The sequence below is a fragment of the Amphiura filiformis genome, chromosome 3 (assembly GCF_039555335.1).
Source record: "Amphiura filiformis chromosome 3, Afil_fr2py, whole genome shotgun sequence".
Taxonomy (NCBI): Eukaryota; Metazoa; Echinodermata; class Ophiuroidea; order Amphilepidida; family Amphiuridae; genus Amphiura; species Amphiura filiformis.
Window position 1 is genome coordinate 55760804 of NC_092630.1, and position 25399 is coordinate 55786202.

General features: G+C 37.3%; 1 protein-coding gene across 1 annotated transcript in view; it reads left to right on the forward strand.

Annotated features, from left to right (window-relative positions):
• Positions 1 to 3545: 3545 nt before the first annotated feature.
• LOC140148784 (uncharacterized) overlaps positions 3546 to 25399 on the forward strand; it is a 190671-nt gene continuing 168817 nt past the window's right edge. Inside the window, exon 1 of the mRNA XM_072170852.1 lies at positions 3546 to 3863. Coding sequence (XP_072026953.1) covers positions 3778 to 3863 — 86 coding nt within the window. The 5' untranslated portion in view covers positions 3546 to 3777. The remainder of the gene's footprint in view (positions 3864 to 25399) is intronic.

A 25399-nucleotide genomic window follows, 5' to 3' on the forward strand; every position in this document is an offset into this window, starting at 1 on the left:
CCCATAAAATTGCTCATTCTTCCTCTGGATAGAGTCTAGTAATCCTAGAGTGGTGGCGCTGGCACTCATCCAAGACAGTGAGGCGTATTCCATCACACTGCAAACTTGAGCCTTGTAAACAGTTGCTCTGCCTCTGACACCAAGTTTATTTGCCACTCTCCTCAGAGTGCCCCAGCTTCTGTCCTGCTCTGGATGAGATGTTAGAAATTTGCTTTGTCCAGGTCAGCTTGCTGTCGACTGTGACTCCCAGGATCTCCAGCTCCTCCTCCTCAGCCAGTTTGGCGGTACCAAACAGAAGCTTTAGGTTGGTTGGATTCCTCTTTATTAATAATGTCATTGCCTTATATTTCGATGGCTCAAAGGTTACCTTCCATCTCTCTGCCCAGATCCTCAATTTTTCCAGGTCTCTGTTCAGGCTTATTAGCAGTAACGACCTCAGGGTTGTGATACAATACTCACCCGATTGGAAAATTTCTTCGTGCAAATGGCGTCTGTTTTCACATTTCCGCGCGCCGACGACACGCAAATTTACATAAGCTTTGATCCGAGAGTAGACTGCCGGAGTGTGTCAACTTGCTTTGGAGAAACTACAATCCTGCGTTTCTGGAATCAAGCAGTGGATGACTTTAAACAAATTGCAGTTAAACGAGGCTAAAACCGAATTCTTCGTTGCTGTTTCTTCGGGGTTTACTGCCCGACTTAATAATATCACTCTGACTCTTGGTAATGTAACAATAACACCTACTAAGTCTAAGGAACCTTGGCATCGTATTCGATCCTCCGTTGAGTATGAAAGTCCAAATTTCTTCCATCGATCATTAAATGTGTTAGCTATCATCTCCGGAATTTGTCACGCATCCGCCGTTACTTAATACAAGATGCTTGTAAACTTGCTGTTCAGTCGCTCATTTTCTCCCGGATATTGACTATGGCAATGCTTTGCTCTATGGTGCCAATGAAGGTGACTTAACGTGTTTGCAACGCTTCAGGACAGGGCCGCCAGATTGATTACTAATACTATGCTTGTTGGCCGATACCATCCCAGTACTCATTTACTACGTCTCCTTCATTGGCTGCCAATTCGCGAACGTATCAGGGATCAAGTTTAAACTACTGGTCTACAATCTCCATCATATCTTCAAGTACTGATTTCGGTTAAAACATCTGTTTATGCCACTCGTTCGTCAAAGGACAAAACACTTCTATCTCAACCAAAAACCAAGACACGTACTGGTGATCATTCATTTTGAATCATGTGCACCCCGGATATGGAATTCTCTACCTTGTGACATCAGGGAAGCTGGTAGGCCTACACTCCAGCTTTTCAAAGCAAATCTGAAAACATACCTGTTCAAGTAGTTTTTTCACGCTCTATCCAATTGTCATGACATATATTATGCTTTGTATTGTTTGTATTAGTTGATGTCTCTAGTTCATGTACCTGTATATTCTCTTATATTAAACGCTCCGTTCTTTGTGGGGTGCTCAATAAATGCCTATTATGTTATGTTATGTTATGTTATGTTATGTTATGTTGTCTCTAGATGTTATCTCACAAAACAAGGTGGAATCATCTGCGTAGAGGTAGAGTTGGTTTTCACACTCATCACCCATGGTCATCAATGAAGACAGAGAACAAAAGTGGGCCCAATATTAACCCCTGGGGAACTGATGCATTGATGGAGGAAGTACATGATGACTGGTCAGATAAGATAACTTTGATGGAACGATCTATCAGGAGCCCCTAATCCAGCTGAGCAGCTTGCTGGATACTCCTTTCTCTATGAGTTTCGAGCAAAGGCCATTATGCCAGACAAAGTCGAATGCTCCTGTAATAGGCCCTAACGCAGTTTGTTGCCTCTGTACGTCCAGGGAGTTGGGCCACTCTTTGGTCAGAATGTGTGCTGTGCTGTGGTCTAAATAATAGTTCCAATGCAAAAGAGATTCATCCATGTGTCTCTTCAGTTGAATAACACCATATGGGCGGGCCCGCGCCCCTTTGGGGCTACTGTCTGGGCCATATCCAACAAGTTTTGTCCATGTGTCTCTTGAGTTGAATAAATTCTTTTTTTGGCCCCCTATTTTGTAAGCTTTTGTAACCCCCCAGGCTGAACGTAGGCCTACACTACAGGCTGTGATCCGGCAGCAATATGGAATATTGAATCTTGGCCCTATATATGCTAACATACCGGTCATGATGCAGTCATGTCTACAGTAGAATTCACCACGACCTTTGCAGGACTTAAACCCCATTAAAAGCTATTAAACCAAGATAACACTCATTGAAAACAGCTCAACTGATTAAATCATATCTTCTCTGGTTAAATCCACACATATGTTTCTGCTTTACTGTGCAATGGAGCAATGAGCTGGTATTATAGTTTCAGTTGGGTGAACGATTATAAAGCGAACGCTAGAGAACAATTCTGTGTGGGCTTTTGTTTACGAAATGAGACAATACTCTGCTTATTGTTAACCAGCGTTCTTGAAAATGAGAAGCATGGTGGTTTGCAGGCTTAACACGGTTTTGAAATAATTTCTTCATATTTTTTGGTGTTATCTGTCGTTTACATATCCTTCCTAAAACACCAAAGTACGAATATTTCCAAACACCTAAATTAGCTAAAAATTTAGGACATGTTACAAAACTATATTTTCTAGAATTTTAGAAGAGTACTTTTAATATTGGCCGGTTATTTTTCACACAGCGACGTTAACTAGGCAATTACCCATACTTCTAACATACGCTATTTGTAGAGGTTACGTGTCAATGGCAAGAGCACTGTGTATTGTGTATAGGAAAACGGACAGTAACAGCTAGTAACTTCAGTATGTAACCAGGCCATGTCTTCTGAGCTGAATAAATCTTCTGAGCTCCCAGTCTATCAAGTTCTTTGCAGTCAAAGCATATTTGGAGAAACCTTTTTTAGGGAACAAACCAAAAGATCGATGACGTCCTATAAACGAAATTAGTTTCATTTAGGGGGGAGGGGGTAAAAATACTCGATTACGTTTGTACAAAAACATCGGTCTGACTAATGTTTCATTATTCAAAATGTTCAACATTTCATTAATATTAGGCCTAGGCTAAGCCTACGACACAATGTAGGCCTACGAGCTCCTACGGTACGAGACTCCTACATTTCTGGCAGGGAGGGAGGGGGTCGGTTGAGAAACGAAACTTAGGCCAAGCCACATTATGATCCTCCCCGCGTCCCATAAAAAGGATCTTGCAACCAAGTGAGAAGAGCGAAGCTGAGGGACTGGGAGGAAATGGTGGCACTCTGCAGGCCTGCCCTCATCCTGGCGGAGCAATTTTGGGAAATCTTCCCGATTTTATTTTCGGACTGAAGTTGAGTTTATACACGATCGCTTTTGCAGAAAAGCGAATTGTACGCATGCTCAGTGTGCCAAACTGACTTGTTTTTGTACTCTGAGCGTGCCGTGTGCGGGGCCGTGTGTACAATTTCCTTATCGCAAAAGCGACCGAGTATGAACTCAGCTTAATTGATTGAATTAAATTCTAGAAACACTCACCAAAACATCCATGCATGGTGTGTGAAGGCATTTTGGAGTCCTTTTGCCAAGAAATAGAAAACTGTTTGCCTGCTGTGCGAAGAAAAAGTTGCGCAGTTCTAAATAGTCAGAACAAAATAATACACCCAGAGATACTTTTGAGTGAAAAAGATGACTCTTAAACCGCTGAGGAATCAGTGATCATCGAATGAAATTCGCTGTAACTGCGCATGCCGTGGGGTGACTGGTGATAACATTGCCATGATGAAGGAAGGTGGCACGAATGTGCGCCATGCAGTGGTTGCTGGGCAAAACACTCAACACATGCAAAACCACAACCCGGAAACGTAAGTACATTATAACATCATGTACTGTATTAAACTGATTGCCATGCTTATGTCATGACATATTAAAATGCTAGAGCGTGTTTATAGCGCCTTTGCAGTCAAACTTCAAGCCTGCAAAGCCAAGCTAACATTTATTTTCAGCACATGTATCATGTCAATGTGATTGATATTTTATTCATACATACATGTACACTCTAGGTATCCCAGCCCAGGCAAACCTTAGTTAACACATTTGCTACAGAAAAATTATCAAATTCGTGGACATCGTGGAACATTCAACTACGCTTGTTACTCCGCGAGCGTACAGCGCCACTCTACGGCTACGCGTCCATGTTAGCTTTCTGTCGTGCATGCAGAATGATGCACAATTACGATCTCGATCGGGTGCATGAACATTCAATCTGTGCATGTTCAATGACCCGACTCCGAGTGCTCATATTTCCAACGCTCCGATTGGCAATACACTTTTCTATGATGGCTGACTAAAACGGACATCAGCAAAAATTGTAAATGGTCTGGGGTGAATATTCGTCGTCTGCTCCAAGCTTCCCCAATTTGGGCCCAAATCAATGACGTAAACCCGGAAATAAAATGAGCAAAACATTGTTTATTGTATCTAATATTCTGAATTTAATAAAATTTACGTAACACTTGTTTTATAATGTTGTCTTGTGTGTTTTCTTCTATTGACCAGAACATTTTATAACAAAATAAAAAAAAAAAAAAATGGTTACTATGATGATGCCCCAAAAATGATGTTGACATTGGTTACTCTCAGAGATTTGGTTTTGAGCTAATGTCTTAAATCAATTTCTTAAATTATTTGAGGATAATTTATCATAATGCCACCAATAATTGGCACAGGAGTATCATTGTGCAAACAGGCACAAGAAATAATTTATAATGTTTGGCAATATTTTGGCAACACAAAGAAACTGAGCAACAGAGTTTGGACTAAAAAAAGATGCTACTACTGCACAACTCTTCACAAAATTCGGAAATATGGACCGCCAGACCATTCAAAGCGAGGACCAAAAAGGAAGCGAGTTATCGACAACTTTGATGACTTCGACAGGTCTGCATTAAGACGCTTAATAACAAATATGTATGAACAACAAAAATGGACATCAATCAAATCAATAGTCAGCGAAATTCGCCTAGATCGGGGCCCAAACACAATGCATATTTACATAGAAATTTGAATTTTTTTCGAGAACAGGTCGATGAAGGAAACCTACATAAATATGTTTTCTATACTTCACTTGACCCAAATATATGATTTTTGCTGAACCATGAAATGGTCTCAGCCTATATGAGTGTATGTTACTTACTTACTTGCTTACTTACTTGCTTGCTTACTTACTTACTTACTTACCAACCATTTGGTCTGAAATGGACATATCTTTAAATGCCACGAAGGTATGAACCCCCAAATGGTGTCAAATGAAAGGGAAAGAAGTAAAGAATATGATAAAAATATTTCCTAACGTCAGAGGTCATCCAAGGGGTCACAGGGGTCAAAAAAGGTCATTTTAACCAAAAATGCTCCAATTAAGCTGCAATTTATATATGCAATGATCCTTATGACATTCTAAACATGTTTAAAATATTTTAATATTCATTTAAGGTCATTAAGGGGTCATAAAGGGCCCGGTCAAAGGTCAAGTTTCCAAAAATGCTCCAATTGAGCTGATATTTAAATGCAATGATCTTTAAGACATTCTAAACATGTTTAAAATATTTTAAAATTCATTTAAGGTCATTAAGGGGTCAATAAAGGGGTCAAAGGTCAAGTTTTCAAAATGGTTCAATTGAGCTGAAATTTAAATGCAATGATCCTTATGACATTCTAAACATGTCTAAAATAATTTAATATTCATTTAAAGGAGGATTTCGTGATCCTAGCATCCTCTTTTTATGACATTTTTCAGTAGATATCCACGAAAAAAGCTTATTTCCAAAATTTCAGTTGATTCCGATTTTATGCTTTCCGAGTTACGCATGATTATGTGTATTACACTGCTCCATAGACAATGTGTTAGTACATGTAATTTCGCTTCTGGTGCACCAGAACGAAATTCAAATTTGGCGATATTTTTGCTAAACGAATTAATCTGCACGAAATATTTGGTACATAAACATTATGTAGCCAGAGGTATCCAGTGGTGTAAAAATCTCAACTTTTTTTGGGAAAAGTGGGGGGATGAGGCTGTGGATCACGAAATGCCCCTTTAAGGTGGTTAAGGGGTCATAAGGGGTCAAAGGTCAAGTTTTCAAAATGCTCCAATTGAGCTGATATTTAAATGCAATGATCCTTATGACATTCTAAACATGTTTAAAATAATTTAATATTAATTTAAGGTCATTAAGGGGTCATAAAGGGGTGGGTGATATAAACGCATCCCAAAAAGAAAGTATCCAGTTTGATTTTGGTCCATAAATCAAAGACGGGTCGAAATCAAGACCTACCAAGCGTATGTTACAGATGAATTTATTCCGCACAGTTTGATATCTCATTTGTCCAAATCGATGCAGAATTGATGACACAGTGATCTTTTTAAATGCAATCACCCCAATTTTAAAAGTTGCAATCCCTATTGATGTGGTTTTCCTGCTTCTTCATGAAGGTACACAATAACAGAGACGGTCTAAGACTGTTTGACTTCACTTCACGTGTTTTATTCAATACAGATACTCTTTTACTCCTTCCTCAATGTTTTACCCTTCACACTTCACAGTCAATATCTGGTATGTCCTCCTGCTGCATCAATGACTGCCAGACATCTATGGGCGCATGCTCTTGATCTATCGCTACCCATATTGAGTAGCAGGACCAAATTAATAGGAATTTACTGCAACTTTTAAAATTGAGTTGACTGCCTTCAAAAAGTCATTGTGTCATCAATTCTGCATCGATTTGGACAAATGAGGTACCAAACTGTGGAATGAATTCATCAATAACATACTTATGGTAGGTCTTGATTTAAGACCCCATCTTTGATTTATGGACCAAAATCAAACTGGATACTTTCTTTTTGGGATGCGTTTATATGGTCGCATGTCATAAGTTTGATATGTTGTATATATTGACAACCTCTAACAATTAACACCACTTTTAACCTTAGCACATGCTTAATTTGTGAGATAATGCTTAAAGGAGGATTTCGTGATCCTAGCATCCTCTTTTTATGACATTTTTCAGTAGATATCCACGAAAAAAGATTATTTCCAAAATTTCAGTTGATTCCGATTTTATGCTTATGCGAGTTATGCATGATTATGTGTATTACACTGCTCCATAGACAATGTGTTGTAATTTCGTTCTGGTGCACCAGAACGAAATTCAAATTTGCGATATTTTTTGCTAAACTAATTAATCTGCAAGAAATATTTGGTACATAAACATTATGTAGCCAGAGGTATCCAGTGGTGTAAAAATCTCAACTTTTTTTTTTGAAAAGTGGGGGATGAGGCCAGAGTCTTAGCCAGAAATCAGAAACCACCCGTCCAAGCAGACACCAAAATTTGACCCTCAAATATAAAATAACTTGTCTATACCCATGGAAGGGTCACTAGGGTCAAATATGTCCTGATTTGGCCTTTACATGTCACTCTGAATTAGTCATAAGTTCATAACCTTAAAATCATCTGTTTTAGAGCTATCACATCTGTAAAATCCATTAAATCCACCCGCCTAAAATTAGATTAGGCCGCCTAAAAGACGGGTGGACGATGGCTGGCTAAGACCTTGGATGAGGCTGTGGATCACGAAATGCCCCTTTAATTACTAATTAATTAATACACAGGCGTCTATGTTATCTCAATTTTCAAATGCATTTTTCTCAAATCGGACCTCAATTACAAAAATGACTGTAAAATTGTTATTTTATGCAAGAATGTCATCAGATTTGGAGGATATGTTCTCAATACATTAATGCTTGAAATGAACTATTTAAAATAATTGTACGTATGTTAATTACATTGTGGAGGTCAATGACCTTTTTACGAGTAATTAGCGAGATGGTTATTATATTGTTGAGGAAATGAATATCAAGAAGAGAAATGTACATTTGTACATTAGCATATTGCTAAAAATATTGAAATTCAACTACGGTTTCATTAAAAATGAAAAACAAATGGAACATATAACCCTTTAAGGTGGTACTACACCCCTTGATAAATTTGTGAATATTTTTGCATTTTTCTCAAAAAATAATATCACACTGGTAACAAAAGTTTATGTATATTATAGGGGTAAGGAATCCAGTTACTACACTGGAATGTCAGTGACTCAAGACAAGCGGTACGTTATTTATGATAAGAAATGAGGTACCGCCAGAATGTACCTCATTTCTTAATGAAACCCTTGTCTTGAATCACTGAAATTTCAGTGAAGTAATTGGATTCCATAAACGGGTGTGTGTAATATACATATAACTTTTGTTACCAGTGTGTAGTTACAATGTACTTATTTGAGAAAAATGCAAAATTAGTCACAAAATTAATCACAGGGTGTAGTACCACCTTAAATAGTCAGTAATTGTTTTAGGTGTACAAATTCAACATTCAAAGCTTTCAATACATCATACCCTCACTAGATTTGAAAAAGTAACCAGTAGTTTTGACATGCTGACATGTGAATTTTCACATAGGCCCTATTGCACACTCCCGCATCCGCCTGCTCCACATCCGCCTGCTCCTCCACCCTGGCATTTTTCATTTCAACTGATGTGATTTTTTTTTATTGAATAATGTATAATTATATGCTTCAGTAGACTGAAAGAGTATAAAATTAGGCTTAAAATGAGGTATCAACCACTGCTGTAGGATATCGGGTTACGGAAAGCCAATCAAATTTGTATTGCAATTTTCAGAAAAGTGTAATCCCTCCACCCTTTTTGCATACCCAACTTATGACATGCGACCATATACATGTACCACAATATACTGCCAAAGCCCCATGGTTCAGCTATGGTGCGGTAACCGCTCTAGTTTATGGTGATAAGCCACTCGCACATGGAATTTTAGAGGGATTTTGATAGCAGTTCCATTTAAAAAAGCTGCTATCGCCATGAGACTAAGATCTAGAAACACCCCTAAATGCTGTTTTGGGGAATTTTGCTAGCAGAATCTTTTTGATGAAAGTCAATCTTTGACAAGATAACTTTGTTACGGAAAGTGCTATGACAAAAATGTTTTCAGTTTTGGCTTTCTTTACTCAAGGGCTTTAATTTGATATGTTAAATGATGCAGTTTGATGGCAAATTTGAATTCACCTAGCATACCTACATACACACTTTGTAATTGTAACAGCGTGCGTGATTGGTCGAGAGCCGGGCATAAACAGCGTTTATGCCCGGTGTCCCGGATGCGAGATTGTCGGGTCGGGAAAATGAAGAAAAATCATGTTTTTTAATAATGTTACTTATAATTTTTTGCTGTTATTTATTATTTTGTCTTTGATGAAATAAGAAATCACAAAATGTTCTGGTATGTACATGATGTATGAACAGGGTTCATTCATATATTTTCATGACTAAACGGTTGTTTATGCCCTCGGGCCGCAAGCTGCCCCTTGGGCATTTAAGCAACCGTTCAGTCATGAAAATATAAACGCACATGTCTCTGATTGGCTGTTGATGCGAAATGAACTTCGTTAGCTCTGGCTTTGCAACATCACGGTAGTACTAGGGGGGTAAATTAATGGTTATTTGTCTAACCGTTTAAACGGACCACAATCATGACAATCCGGTCGGTTAACCGTGTAAACGTAAAAGCGGCCCCTTGGGCATAAGCGACCATTTAGATTTGCTTGAGAAGTCTGCCAAAAGTTGCTCACCGATGAACTTCACATTCGAGGCTAGAGACTGTTGCATTCGAAATCTAGAACTTGGGATTCGCTGAAGCATGACACTGTGTAAAGAATGGAAGTTCAAAAGTAAACACAACCGATCACGATGGGTGATCGCATCAAAAATGTTGAAATTGCACTTCAACAACATTTTGAACTGTTCAAAATAGGCAATTTTTACTCAATATATATGATGCAGTTGACTCATGATCAAAATAACTTTCATCCAGATTTCAATATTTTCAAAAATGTCAGCGCTAAGGGGCTGTGCAATAATTATGAGCCCTGGGGGAGGGTAAAATTGGGGGGGGAGGGCAAGAAATTTTTGGCGAGCCGAAAGGAGGGGGGGACGAGCAATTTTGGCAAGCCAAGAGGGGGGCCAAGCGATTTTTGGCACACATTCATGGGTCGCCTTTTAAATAAAATGCTCTAAAAAGGCTTAGGAAAACAGAACGAAAATGCTTATAATATGCAAATTTTCATGCTCGCTGCGCTCGCAACATGTTTCTAGACCGTTTAAAGTTTGTAAATTGGGATCCCAAAAATTTGCCATGCACAAGGGGGGGGGGGCAAAGAATATTTGGCGACTGAGAAGGGGGGGGGGCAAGCGATTTTTGGCGCGCCATTTGGAAATTTTACCCCCCCCATAATTATTGCACAGCCCCTAAGCGACCGAAAAACGATAGTAACATAGCATCAAATGCTTTATCGTGTGCACATTTGAAGCTAGAGTAAATGATGATAGGGAGTCTGGTGGTCTGGAAATTTGATTTTTTCATAGACTTTATTTAATTTTGAATAAAATAATAATAAATAATATTAATCATTTTAATAAATTTATTTAAGTTTGGTATCACTGCCCACTGGAAAGAGTGTTAAAAACCTAAAGTCCGAAGACTGAAAAATGACAGTCTTGTATGTATGATGCATGGATGTTACAAAAAATATTTAAAGATAGGAGAAATAAATGTTGAAAACAATCATTTGTGTGTGTCAATTTTTATGATTAAAATTAATGTTTGTTTAACAATATTGAATATTGTACCAAGGCATAAACATAACAGTGGGTCTATCATGAGAATATCCCAATCAGAGCTTGTTGATTCCGGTTACCAATTATTTTGTGTCCCTGCTTATGTGCAAAAAAGGTCTAAAGATAACTTGCTGACTCATGTCTTCAAGTCTCGAAATAGGCGGGTCCTCGAGTCAAATACCCACAAAAGTAGACAAGGACACATGATTTTCCTATCAATCATGTAGGACCCGCAAAGATTTGAGCAAGCACAAATGTGCGCAAACTTATTTATAAACAAGTTGGAGCATGCAAAAGATTCATAACCTGAGTGATACTGAGCGGCCGATGATTTGAGATCAACGATGCTTACCAGTTAATTAGAGAGAATACATTAATTAAGCTGAATTTATTCTCGCTCACTTTTTCAGTTCTAAAGTAAGTAAATCACACACATGCTCTCTGCTCAGAGTGTGCAAAAGTGGCTTTGTTTTTACACACTGAGCATTTACAGTCCTTTACACGTCATTTGCTTTCTGCAAAACCGATCAAATACTAACTCAGATTCACACACACAGCTGATTGCACACTTGTAGCTACGGTACCAGATTTGGTCTAGTAAAAGCAACACTACAAATGATTAAAATCAAACACACAACTGTGCCCGTCTTCATATTTGGTTCCAAATTTGCCCCAAAATGTTGATTATTGTGTGCCGACAGTGCCGTTCTTATTGCGAATTTTCATCAAGTAGGCCTATTAAATCAAGAAAAGGTTTACATTTTGCAAAATTTTCCCTGAATTGCTAGACTCTCTGCTGACAAGAAGCTGGGCTATAAGGGGGAGGGGTGGGGGCTGCATAGCTCCATAAACCCGTGTAGTTCTCTTTTTCAAACAAAGTGAGAAAAGAAATTTGAAAGTTCAGATCTCGTTTTCAGTTGGCCTGGAAATGGCCATTTTTTACTATTATCTAGACAAAATATATTATGGAAAACATATAATTATACCGGGTAATGTAATATATTATTCTTCTTCTAATGAAATTAATGATATTATTAACTGTATAAATAATGATCTTAACGCCATCAACAAATGGCTTCAAAGTAATAAACTTAGTCTAAATACTGACAAAACAGAATTTATGTTGATAGGCTCAAGACAAAGGTTACATACAGTAAAAGAAAATATTAATAATGCAGATGTCCATGTTCATAAATGGTGTTAATATTAAGAGGGTGCATGAGAGCAAACACCTTGGTGTTATTATTGATTGATGATACTTTGTCTTGGAACCATTACCAACAAATTGATGTGCGTAAAAAAGCTCTCAAAGGAATTATTCATGCTAAAAAAATGTAGATCTAATTTTCTCATTGAAGATATTTTGATGATGGTTTATAATTCAATTGTTTTGCCTCATCTGGAATATTGTAATGTTGTTTGGGGAAATTGTGGTATTTCTGTAGCAAAACGTTTACAAATGATCCAAAACTGGGCTGCAGGTATAATTCATTAAGTTATTTGTACTTTGTATGTGGTGTTTTGTCCACGACCCCAAGGAAGAACAACTTTGTTGATTTGGGCCCCCCTGGTGAAATAAAGCTTCCTATCAAATAGGATAATATATTTACTAGTATTACTTCATGAAAACGTTTAGAACATAGAACATAAAAATTTGTAGAAACGGGGGTAGCGCTAGATCAGAACACTCCTGAGTCCGCAGGGACCCCCGAACTTGCAGAAAGTAAATGATCATTTTGTTATGTCACACTACTTGTGCATACCACAAAAATATGCTTGATGTTTGTGTCAGATTTGGTCATCCGCATATATGATAAAAACTACATACATACAATCAGTGCACATTACAACACAATACAATACACAGTTTAACTTATCTTTATTCTGTGCATGTACCCTTATCTTCAGTAGATTGCAGTGAATTATAAATAGCCATGTTGATACACACCCACACAGAGAGTGCATGTAAATGACAAGAAGGGTTAGCTACAACTTACAGGTGAATCAGTACTGATCCGTTACACCTGAAATGATATTTGTTATTTTCAATTACAATTTTTTTTTCAACCATAATCCCATGCTCTATGACATCCCCCACCACTGTTTTGAGATCATTTTGTCTGACTTTCATCTATTATATAACATTAAGTTAAATTCTTAGGTATGAAATTGAAAAGAAAATTTAAGTGCTACTTTCATTTAGGGTCAATTTTGTGGGTACTTGTTGGAGACATTTGTGCATAGGCCTAAACTATTGGAGCCCAAAAGCAAAGACAGTTAATATTTCACTACATCCACTTCGTTATCAGGATTTGGTGGTACAGACACAAACATATGAACAACCAGTCCCATAACCCAGGGTGGAGGTGTCGGGTGCGACCCCTGAATCCAAAAGGTTCACTTTTTTATGGACATCTTTTGCCCAAAGGGTAAACAAATAAGATTCACATGTAAGGGTCGAGTGAAATGCGTTGAGTGAAAATGTTATAAATCTACCCAAAATGTATACTTCTGTTTAAGCCAACAAATTCATTGTATACAAGTCCTGCACATCTCCAGAAGTAAGTGCTACTGACCAGCACATGTGAACCTGTCACAATCACATGTGAATAAAATCATTAAACAAGGCCTTTGAGACAATTGTGTACCACTTAAGAAATGGAGAACAACCCATGTACTGGGTTCACTTCAATGGGTTCACTTCAATGGGTACAAAACCATTGCAGGGTTAATGTTATTTGAATAGTTCCCCAAATGTCCAAAAGTGCACTTGGAACCCAAATGGTGATTTTTTGCTAGACCCTATAATTATGAATGTTGTTTCAAATCATCCAATTTTTTTTTTTTTTAAATGTAAATTTATGAATTGGGTAAACCCATAGAGCATCTTAGATAATCTATGAACAAAAGGCATGATTATGCAACCAAACAAAAGGCATGATTATGAACCAAAGGCATGATAATGCAACCTTTTTGATGGGTGGATAAAAATGTGTCCCGATTCAGTCACCCTTGTAACAAATTACAGAAGAATATCAAGTACAAGGTCAATTTGTCTCACCAGGTTTGGGGCTACCTTCCCTGGCTACTGTTGTTAACTTATACTGTCTAAATTAACCAAGTTTCTCTTTTGTGTTTCACCATGGTTGCATAAACTGGTGTTCACAGTCCTGTAAATAACATATTTGGGACCACTAGCACATTCCAGGGCTGGGATAGGCTTGTGCTGAATAAGCAACAGGTCTCACAGTCCACAGAATTCCAAGAAGCAATGACACGAGAAAAAGTAGCCAAAAGATGGGATGTGAGAACAGAAATGCAGAACAGGTGGAAAAGTAGATCAGATGCACAAATGGATTGATTTTGAAAAGGAACCATTTCTTGGCAAACTTCTACTCAGAGATTTAGATCTGTACATCAGGCCATTGCACTCTGTACTTGGGCTCAGCTTCAATTTGAGGTGGTTGACTTTTGTACATGGATTTCATTGATGCAGAAATGCAACTGAATTCCTAGGTCAGTACATTCATTCTTTATCAATATTTGCACACCCATGATATCTGTAAGTTAGCTATTAACTTGGAAGTTTTAGTTTCTTTATCGAGGAAGAAATGCTGGCACTGCACTGGTTATATGTAGAGAAAGAGGCTGCTACAGATCTACAAGGATATTCACAAGATTACATCAAGGAAATAGAATCTTCAGAAAAAGATTTTGTTTTTAGTGAATGAAGTTGTTTGAGGTGTCTTCAATCATGTTGCAGTTTGAAGTCTATAATGTCTAATCTCTGAGTACAGCAAATTGTAGAAGTTTGGTACAGTGTTGCTAGCTGTGTGCAAGGGACAATCCGGAAGTTGTGTTAAAGGAGAAGAGGACCAAAATGGACTGCAAAGCTGTGGCATATGTAAATTGTCAAAAGATGGAAGCGGCCAATTCTGCCCCCTCTTCATGTAGCATGTAACCACTCCAAATTGTGTAAGTGAAGTATCTAGGCTAAACTGAAAATTATATTTAGTTCTCTTTGACAGGATGAACAAATTTGAATCTTAACCCAGAGCAGCCAGCGCACATAAACATTAAAAAAAACACCAGTCTCATCTGGCTGGATTTGAACCGGCGACCCATAGGCTAAACTGTTGGGGGAAAAAATATGGTTAGTATACTTATAATAGTCACTTAGGTCAGCACGATGGAATAACCAAGGTGTATGATCCTTTGCCAACCAGTGGCATCACCTGTAGCTTCTTTAATATAATCACATGAAGCTTCTTGTTGAAGATACAAATCAAATTACAAAAAAGCGTGTTTATACTGAGCACCTTGGATTACCGCGCTTTCACCTTCACACACACATTTTTAATCCTCTCACCGTTATGGGGTTGTTTCTACTGCACTGTAAATGCAGATTGTGTGAGTCCTATACCACCTGCTCCGTATCTGAAAACAAAAGAGCACCCTCTATCCCCGCTGCAGTGCAAACTGAACCACATCAATCACTAATATCATAGAGTGTAGTGTTAAGTAACTTAAGAGGAGGAAAGAGATGAAGATGATTGATAAACTCAAAAGAAGAAAATACAAAATGGTTAATGCCCTCTGTTCTATCTTATCTGTTTAAAATCTATCTTTTAAAGCTGTAAATTTGTACCAGTACTACAGCACAATATGTGTGATTTCTTTCCTGTGTGTATCATTCTGAATACAATTTATTTTAATTTCACAATTAATTTATTTTGTTCCTCATATCAATGCTCATTCTATTCCAGATGGTGCTGATTCAAAAAATTGATATTTTTCCCAATAAAATTGATAAAAAAATCGAAGCTGTCCACGGAAACGTGTGAATGGAGGTGAGCACTGCAAAAAGAGTGTGAACTTTGTAGTGTTTACTGTTTTTAGTATTCTGTGGGCGTGGCTGAAATTATGTTGAGGGTTCAGTAACTTTGAATGGAAATTGCTGATCATGCATGCAGGTTGTAAACAAAGTACAAAACTACAAATCCTGCATACTGCTACTGGTGTCTTGGGTTCCTTGTTGGCAATTTTAATAATCTTGTGTTTACTGTTTCACATTGAGTATCAGGACCTTTTTTTGTATGGACCCCCAGTTTTTGTTCTCCTTTTTTCTCTCTATAATCGTTGGATGGATCTGTGATTTACATATAGTTACCTATTTGAGGACATCTAAGTGAAACACACATTTCAAAAGTTTGGTTGAACTTAGTAAAGGCATTTATTTTGACTTTCTGTAACATGTTTGTTTATTTAAAACTGGTTTGAAAGGGCAATTTTGCCAGCATTGTTACCATGCACTTTTTTAAAAATCCTAATTACATGATCTTTGATGCAGGCTACAAAATTATAAAGCATAAATTTATCTGTGTCATAATCAGTTGCAAAATTGGAGCGGACAGAAGCAGAACGAAATCAAACGGTTCAGTTGAGATTGATTATTTATGGGCTTAGTATTTGCATACAGTTAAATATATTCACTATCTATCATGCCCTGGGGTTAAAATCCAAAGTTCAGGAACCTGACAATTATATCTGTGACCAGTGTAGAGATTTGGTAAGGTGGTGAATGGAAAAATCCTGTTCTACGGCCCAACAGACCCTACTTGAAAAGTCTTGTCCACTTGTAGAACAGGGTTTTCCCCCTAAAGGTAGTTTTGATGATTGTGATCATTATAGTTGTAGAAATTTTGTTGAATGCATGCATGGTGATTCCTACTTGATCCCTGTCGTTTCTGCGGCTCATGCACATAGTGTTTAACAGGGAGTTTGAGGATCTATAACTGTAAGTGTTTTCATTTATGGGCGCTACCAACTATTTGTTTAAATTTAAGTACCAGTGTTATATTGGTGGCATGTGTGGACAGTAATTTTCCATAATTTTTGCAAAACCACAGACTACTTGATCTCTTGGAGGCACCGAAGGCAATTGCCTTGGGTGCCCCATGCCTTTGCCTTGGTGCCCCTCAAAATGTGTAACTTGGGTGTATTCTTTAACACGTGATTGTCTTGGTGCCCTAGAAGGCTTAGCAGAATTGTCTGGCTGCCTTATGCCAAAATGAACATTTTTCCCTGCTTGAACATTACCCATCTTGTTTTTTATGCTATTTGCAATCAATGTCAGAGTCTGGGAAACATGGACTTCTGTGTTTCTGTTTGTCCTTCAGTTACACAGCACAGAATGTATGTTTATTTGTTACTTTTTACATAGAATGTTTTTGTGTGTGTGTCTTATAAATTATGCTGTTTCCATGACCATGTGCAAAATTTTCAAAAAACAAAACCCTTGCAAAAATAACAAGGTATGATACAATATATTCAGTCCTGTTTGACATGTATGTATCTAGTGTGTACTGTAGTATCAGAATAATTGCTATTTTGTGTTTACCATCAATTACCATCAATTAATTAGAATCAATTTGTAGGCAGTGTAAACAATTTGTCTTTATGGGATGAGTAAATCTGCTTTAATGCCTGCCGCTACTTAGTAGTAATAAGATGGCGGCTGTGTCACAGCCCACGCAGATTTGTATGATGTTACCAAGGCAACGGGATATTCACTATCAGATGCTGTGTACACACTTATCTTTTACGCTACCAGCTGTCTTTTTATCTGCTGAAGAAAAAAAATTGAGATCAAATTGATGGAAGTTGAAATTTTTTAGCCTTTTTTTGTTAATGGATTGCATACACATATATTTTTTCATTATATCAGGATAGATGAACTTAGTTTTTGAGAGAAAATTATTTGGAATATGCTCCTGAAATATGTTTGCGGGCTGGTGCACAAACAGATGCTGTAAATATTCATAACTTTATGAATTCATATTTATTTTATGAATTTTAAGATGTATAATGTATTTGTTTTGTCAAAGTTTTTGCATTATGAAAATCAGCATATTACACCGTAGACAATGTGGCAAGAAATAATTATAAAAAAAATACAGAATCTATTTTATCTGCAAAATAACACACCAAAATTCTTTTATTGAGATGTTATCTTGCAAAATTTATGTAAAAAGGTGCTAAGGATTTGAAACAAATAAAGATATACTTAGTAACATCACTTTGGTGACTTAGAATTAATACTAATAAAACACTGGTCATATTGAGTTTTTTGTGTACGGGTTGTGCGGGTTTTTGTGTGTGATTGTGATAGCTTGTGATGGGTGGGTACTATCAGGATAAGTTTCTATTTTGTTATAACCACACCCATGTGCAAAGCTAAATGGTAATTTTCTTCCATAGATGGAATGCTCGCTTTTTACATTCAAGCATTATATGCATGCATGCTTGTATATAATGCATCCTCGGGATTGCATCTCATATAATGTCATCATGGTCATGCTTTAAATCTAGCTTTGTTGGTCAATAGAGGGTGTCCTCCCAGGTATCTGTGATTTTGCTGCTACTACGGGGGCTATATCACTCAATATGAAGATATTTGATTAATTCAGTATGAAGGCATTTTAATGATTTTATTACTTCAAAGTCAACCAAAATGATATGTTTGAAATCTTCAGCACCTTTTTACAAAACTTTTGATGTAAGAAAAATACTTTTATCCCTGGAATTAGGCTAGATATGAAAACAAAAGTTTTAAAAAATAGCAAAGATAAAATTCCTGGCTACATCACAGATCAAAATCTCAATTGGCTCAAAAATCAATCCTGATACCTATTTTGAGTATAATATACAGTTTTGTACCAACATTAGCCCGAGTGGACTAAAATGGGTCACAAATACAAATTTGTGTCGCATTTATATTAAGCAGTCTTGTCTAAAATCACTGGAATTGGAAACTGTTGGGGAACAATCATTTTGATAACAGCTGGTATCAGACCAAAAAATAATTGTTATGTTAACTGCAGTAGTACAAGTTTACATGTACCGGTAGTTCTAAATCCTATCTAAATCTAAATCTGTAAGCTATAATTTGTTTGCAAAAAAATGAAAAAAGTAAGAAAAAAAAGTGGGCTCCAGAAGCTAACACAAATCCTTGTGCTACAATAGGGAGTGGCATCATGCATGAGGTAATGTGCGTTTTGCAATTTATTAGTTCTTTAGTGGAAATTGCCTGTTCATTTCAACTTACCTTACCTGCATTTCTTAGATTGCCTTGATAAAAGTTCAAAGCCCTGTCGTCAACAGAGGGCAGTAAACTCGAGGTAAAGAATATCCATATCGCGCTAATGAGCTGGTCAGTAACCGTAGAAAAAGCTTGTTTCTGGCGAAAATTGACAAGTAACTTGCACAAATTTCTATATACAGTTACCATAAGGTCGTGCGATGTATTCAAACCATTTGTTAACCATTTCTTTTTTAGGAGCAATAATTATTTATCATGAATATTATTGTCATGTTGATGACATCATAATTACTTGCATTTTGTTTATTTTTAAATTTTGAAACATTCAACGCTCAAACGTCATACAAAATCAATCACATATATTTTTCTTTATTTCACCAGAGTGTCCTTGCCAAGATTCTAGCATCAGACCATTTGCTTTCTCAAGATACAGCCTTCATAAGTGTTAGGTCACTCAGTCTGTACAATTCTTATAATTTGTTATAGCGATGCATGTTTTTGTTGTGTTTTTGATAGGTTTTCATGTCCGATTTTAACGATAAAGCATTAGTCCCTAGAGAAAAACAATATGGCAAAACATATTTTGTAACATTCTCCATGAACTTGACCATCTGTGTTTGGACTGTGATGTAATTAACGTGTGTAATGAGATTTTCTCTTTCTGAATCTGACTTGTAAAACATTATTTTTCATCACAATTTCTCATCAAATTCATACATTTCTGGGTCAAACGTCAGGTAAAACACTTTGTGGTTTTGAAATTTGGTTTAGAAGTAACGCTAATAAAATCATTTGGGTTGATCAAGCAGTCTCTTTTTATGATTTTCAAGGCAATATATATGCATAAATGATGAATCTGCATGTACATAATTTTTCACTTCAGTAAGCTCATCTTTTGACCAACGTTCATTATTGATCACAGGTTATATTGTATGCGATTGACATCAAAGAACCACATGTGTATGAGCTTGTGCATTGAATTGAATTACACAATGGTTATTCAGGTTATTGATCGCTAGATGGAAGCGAACATGATACATATTACGTAGGATTCCATGCCTGTGCGGGGATTTGAACCCTAGCGACCAGAACTATGAACACTTTGAAGTGTTAGCACCTTGCAGGGCCGTGACCTACTCCCACTGCAGACAGGACATTCTATTAACAAGAATATACCTGCATTCTGATTGTGATAGTATAGGATATTTGTCTCTAAACCCTAGCCCAACCAAAAGCTGCAAAGGCACAAAGCGACTGCAAGTATCCCACATGATCTGATTGCATAATCATCCCAACACAAATGGGCTCAAAAACCATGGCTGGTCAAGGTACACACACATGGCTTGCTAACCCTGGTAGTGTGCTGCGCACGCAACAGGCCGTGGTTCAAAACATCTCCAGTAATTAAGTTAGGGTTAACAAACCCCTTCTTTCCCTTCATTGAGGCATACACTAGCCCTATTTAACCCTATACCAATATGATTCGGGGGTGTCAATCACATGGCTTTGACGACAACAGTCAATTTTTGCAGACAAATTTTTTTTGCTGAACCCAACCAAAACCTGCAAAAGGCTATTTAAAAGACAAAGCAACTGCAGGTGCAAGTATCTCATGTGATCCAATTGTAATCATTTAAACACTCATATGTGACCCAGCATGAGTAAACGAGGCACATGTCTTCAAGTTTGTTAATTGAGATTTTTGCATTTTCATAAAGCACAAAGTATGGATTAAAATTATACCCTAACATTTAAAATGAAAAAACCATAGCACTATGCAAAATGTTATTTATTATGCTTGATACAATTCCTTATATCACCGGGTCCAGGGTCAGGGTTCGAATTCGGCTGTATCGCATAGCAGTTTGCTCCACATTTTGAAGTAACTGCTACCCAATTTTGCATTTGTATAGCACTTTTCATAGTGCTTTACATATAAAAGTATCCTGATTATGATGAATTTGCTAAAAACTGCTACGCAACATTTTTAAACGAATTCGAACCCTGTCCAGGGTTTGATAGAAAAGTCATCAGTACCTAACCGGGCACCGATAGCGCTTTTACCAAAATTAAATCCAAAAAATAGAAACACTGGCAAATCATCAGTCAGTCTTACCAACAGCATTACACCGCTGATGACGGAGAATGGTTTCTCTGAAATATTCGGTTCTAAATAATCAGTGAGTGTTGTTGATCAGTTTTAAAATATACCTTTGATAAAAAAATAGTGACAAGAAATAAATTTGTGTTTATTTAACCATAGACTTGGAAACGATTCGTTTGTTGCAACTAAAACCAAAATTTAAAAAAAACACCTGAAATTTACAAATTGAGCAGTTCATGTATATAGTATGAGCTGAAACCAAAAGAGTAGGTGGGATAGGACGGCTTATGAGTTGCAAGTGGATAAATTTTTATGTTAATAGCTCACATGCGGTTTCTATGCTACTGTGTCAACTTATAAGGTTTCAGATTCTGAAATAATAACAATCTGAATCAATATATTTGGAATAGCGTATTTGTAATCACAGGTCTTGAATATAAGTCATGCAGTGATGAAATAATTTTTTGTTTCTGGAATTTGGTAGAAAAAGTGCTCTCTTTAAACAGAGGGATAGGAGTCGGACAAGTTATTTTAGAATCAAGATAACCAGGGTTCAAACTGAGGCAAGCCAAGCATTGATCAGCCAGTCTGTGTGTACAGTACAGATTGTGCATCAGCACTTGGCTTGTTGAGGACAGAGTAGGGCTGATCCACAGTCAGGTTTGGGGCACTGGAGTTCATCTCGCTGGCATTTGAACAAGGTAAGCTTAAGCCCTCGGTGTATGTTATCCATATATTTCAGTTCATCAGGGTGAGGATGGTGGTTGGTGTCGTGATGAGAGGAGGAATGATGAAACGCTAGTTGCCCTCTCTGCTAGCCTCGCTCCACTGTGAATGTTGATGCTGGAAACATTGGCGAGGTTGTTTTCTTTGCATCAAGTGTGTTGTAGATGATTTGAAGCATTGTAAACACTGCAACAGGTACTAGAGAGACGGAGGAATTCCAGAAGTGTATTTTTACTCAGTGGGTTGAATATTGGAAGGTGCCAAGTGCAACACCCGTATGTGTGAACAAAATTTCCATGAATGTAAGTATTCAAGTTTTTAAGTGAGGATGCATGACTAAAATTTATTCTTAGTTTCTTGTAAGAAAATCGTCTAAACATGTTTAAGGCTGTTTGTATCTGTAATATTTTTCCAATGAATATGAATGATTGATTTATAATGATAAAACATTTGTAAAGGATTTTTAATTGAATTGATGTTGGTGATCCATGTGTGTGTAAAAATGCTGTCCTGAGTACCATATTCCACCTAATTAGCACCCTGGGCACTTAGGCAGTTCCTGTCACTTGAGTTTTAAGTAGCGTACTTGTAGATATGCTTCAAGGGGCAGTACCAGGGTGTTTTTATCAGGGTGGCAAAATTACGCGGGAGTCCAAGCAGTGGTTATTGAATGTGGTTATAACATATTAATATGAAATGTATAGAGAGCACCTAAAAATGCAAAAGACTTGTAGGGCTTTGGTTTAGACCTGCTGAAAAACTATTTTTAACAATCAAAATGATTAGATAAGTTAAAATAGTTGATGTCCCCTTATTTCTAGGGAGGTTGACTGTCCACTCCCTAGAGAGGTACAGCTCTTGCTCCTGCATACTTCAATTAATTATTTGCATTCATTGTACAAGTGTCTAATGTATAATGTATTGATGTTATGTTAGGATATCTCTGGTGCAACTACTTCAGGATGCCTAATTATCATATAATGTGCTCTTTTCTGTTCATGCGGGTGAGGAGAGCATGACGTAGCAGTGTATGCACTCAAATATTGAGACAAATAAAGCTGACACACAAGAGGAGTGGTATGGGTTCCATAATGGAGATCCCACAGCTTGATAGAAGAGGTGTTGTTTCTGCCTCATGTGCATGATTTTTCTCAGAAGGGGAAAAATGACCAACATTTTTGAAATATTTATTTGGCTTTAAAATTCAAGCATTATCGGCTTCCTTGACTAATTTTCTATGAGATAAAATGTATTAACCCTCTGGACACTACTGGTCATCTAACAGCATTTCTGATTGGTTGATAACTTGAAATGCTCATTTCAATTGTCAATTATGACTAGGCTTTAAACTATTTCTGGTCAAACCTGCATTTGCAGATGATCTTATTAATACCTTGAATGATCAAAATTGGACACAATATTCATTTTGGCCAATCGGCAGGTAGTTCTCATGGGGTAATATTAAGAAGTATGCTGCAATTTTTTAGTTTTTAGCTAAATGGCTAAACATTAAACTGGAAAAATAGTGCGCCTTCCTAGCCATCCCACTTGCATTAAGCATGTAAAGGCGGAACCTTGTTCAAGGAGGTACATGGGATAAGGAAAACATTTGAGATATTTTGACTATGCCAAAACAATTACTACAAGCTGTAGGCTATACATGTAAAGATTGCATGTATTCCTGTGTCTGTGTCCTCCCTGGTTTGACCCTCCTGGCTGTTGAATTTTGATAAATAAAATATATCCTGTCTTGATGGGTAGGAATGTACTGTCGATGTGGGTTTCCAATGGGGTTTATGGTAGGTGTTGAAAAAGGTGGGAATAGCAGGAAGATTTTCAACATGGGGTGCTGTTGATGACCCATTCTGGGAGTGCCGGGAGGGGGAGTTCCCCTTCTGAGTTCAAAATTTTGCAAAAAATATGTCAAAAACCCATTTTTTCTTGGTTTGTGATGACATTTTTTCACATCACCTGGAATTATTGGGGGGGGGAGGGGGGCTGAAAGGTATTCGAGTCCCGCATCAAAATTATTGAGGGGGCTGAGCCCCCCCCCAGGTCCCCAGGTTCCTAAGCCTATGGAATGTATTCATCTTTTGTGAGTGAGGACCATGGGCTACAACCAATGGATAGCATTCATGTTTGCGAAGTCACAAGTAACCCCCTTAACTGAGAAGCTGACCACCTATAAATCAAAACAAATAATTTCCACATCAGTCAGTTATACCTTTAAAGTATCATGCTTTATTTATGATATATCATCTTCCCTAGAATTTCAATGATTTTGAAAGTTTGACTGTTAAATAATTAAGAAGCCCACCCCCTTGAAATGGCTTACACATTCAGGGTACTTAAATTTGTATACAGTAAACAAGAAAAGAGTAAAATATACTATTATAGTGTGTCTTGTCTCAAGTTGTGAGTATGTCGCAGTGGTAGTTTTGAATCATGCGAGTTAACCCAATTCCGCGGAGCGTATATACATGCGCAGATGTGCGGTTTGCGGGCCGGTTTGTCCATATGCAACCATGTACATGTAAATGTATACTGCCACTGCGACATCCAACATGTTGTTACTCTCTCACCTTGAGATGAGACAAACTATAGTGCTACATGTACATTTCTTTCCACTTTGAATTATTCCTGGTAAACTCTACTGTATGTAGGTGCCCCGTAACTAGACATTTAAATCAACTTTTATTACTTGTTTTTCACTCAGTTACCCAAAAAAAAGAGAAGATATCAATATTTTACCTTAACAAGAAGTCACTTTTGAGTGATCTGTTTCATGTTAGTAAATCAAAATTGCATCAAATTGAACATTCCACCGGTATCAATTTCAAAATTGCCTGTGTTGCAATAAATCCATTCGTTTCTTATCATGCCGGTGGATGAAGATGACTTTTATGCTGCCAAGAGGCCACTGCTTACCGTGCTCACAATCAGCAACAAAAGTACACTTACGTATGTAACCCGAGAACTTGTATTGGGGAACACTGAGGATGGGTGATGGGAAGGTATTTTGCTCATGTTTCTTTTAATTTTCAATAAATAAGGTTCATCAAAGGAAGCGAAGTGAACCGGGCACATTTAGCTCATTTGGAACATGTTTCAAGTATTCCACCATCGTGTCGTCTTGTTTAATGTTGACTCCTCTGTGTCGTCATTCCGGTACCCTGGGTGATCCAGGGGTCACCAAAAGGGAAATAAGAAATCAACTACCATTTGGTTGGTGGATAGCTGAGGGGCATAGAAAATGAGAATGACTCTGATGTAGACTGATGCTCCGGCTGCTTCCGGGAGGTTTTTTTTACTTTGCGGTAGTCGGTAGAGAAGAATACTGCCTTTAATGATTGAACCTTTTAAATAAACTGAATATTTTTGTCATTGTGCCTGCCACATTTCTTGTGTGATTTTGCGCAAAAAGGTAGGTCACATATGAGATGATATTTGTATAATAATTTATTTGGAAGTAACAAAATGAGGAAGAATAGATTGATTTGACTCGAGGCGATATGCGAGGCAGTTGCACAATTTGCTGTAACCTATTTAGTTAAATATTAGTTTAACTGTAGGCCTCTAATTGCTGTTGCCATATGTTGATTTCTAGCGGAGTCAATTAAATTTGGGGTTCTTTTAAGGAACAAGAATCGATTAACTACACTGTTTCTAATTGATGCAGAAAGTGTGTTCTTTTTTATCATTTGATGTGGTGTAAACTAAT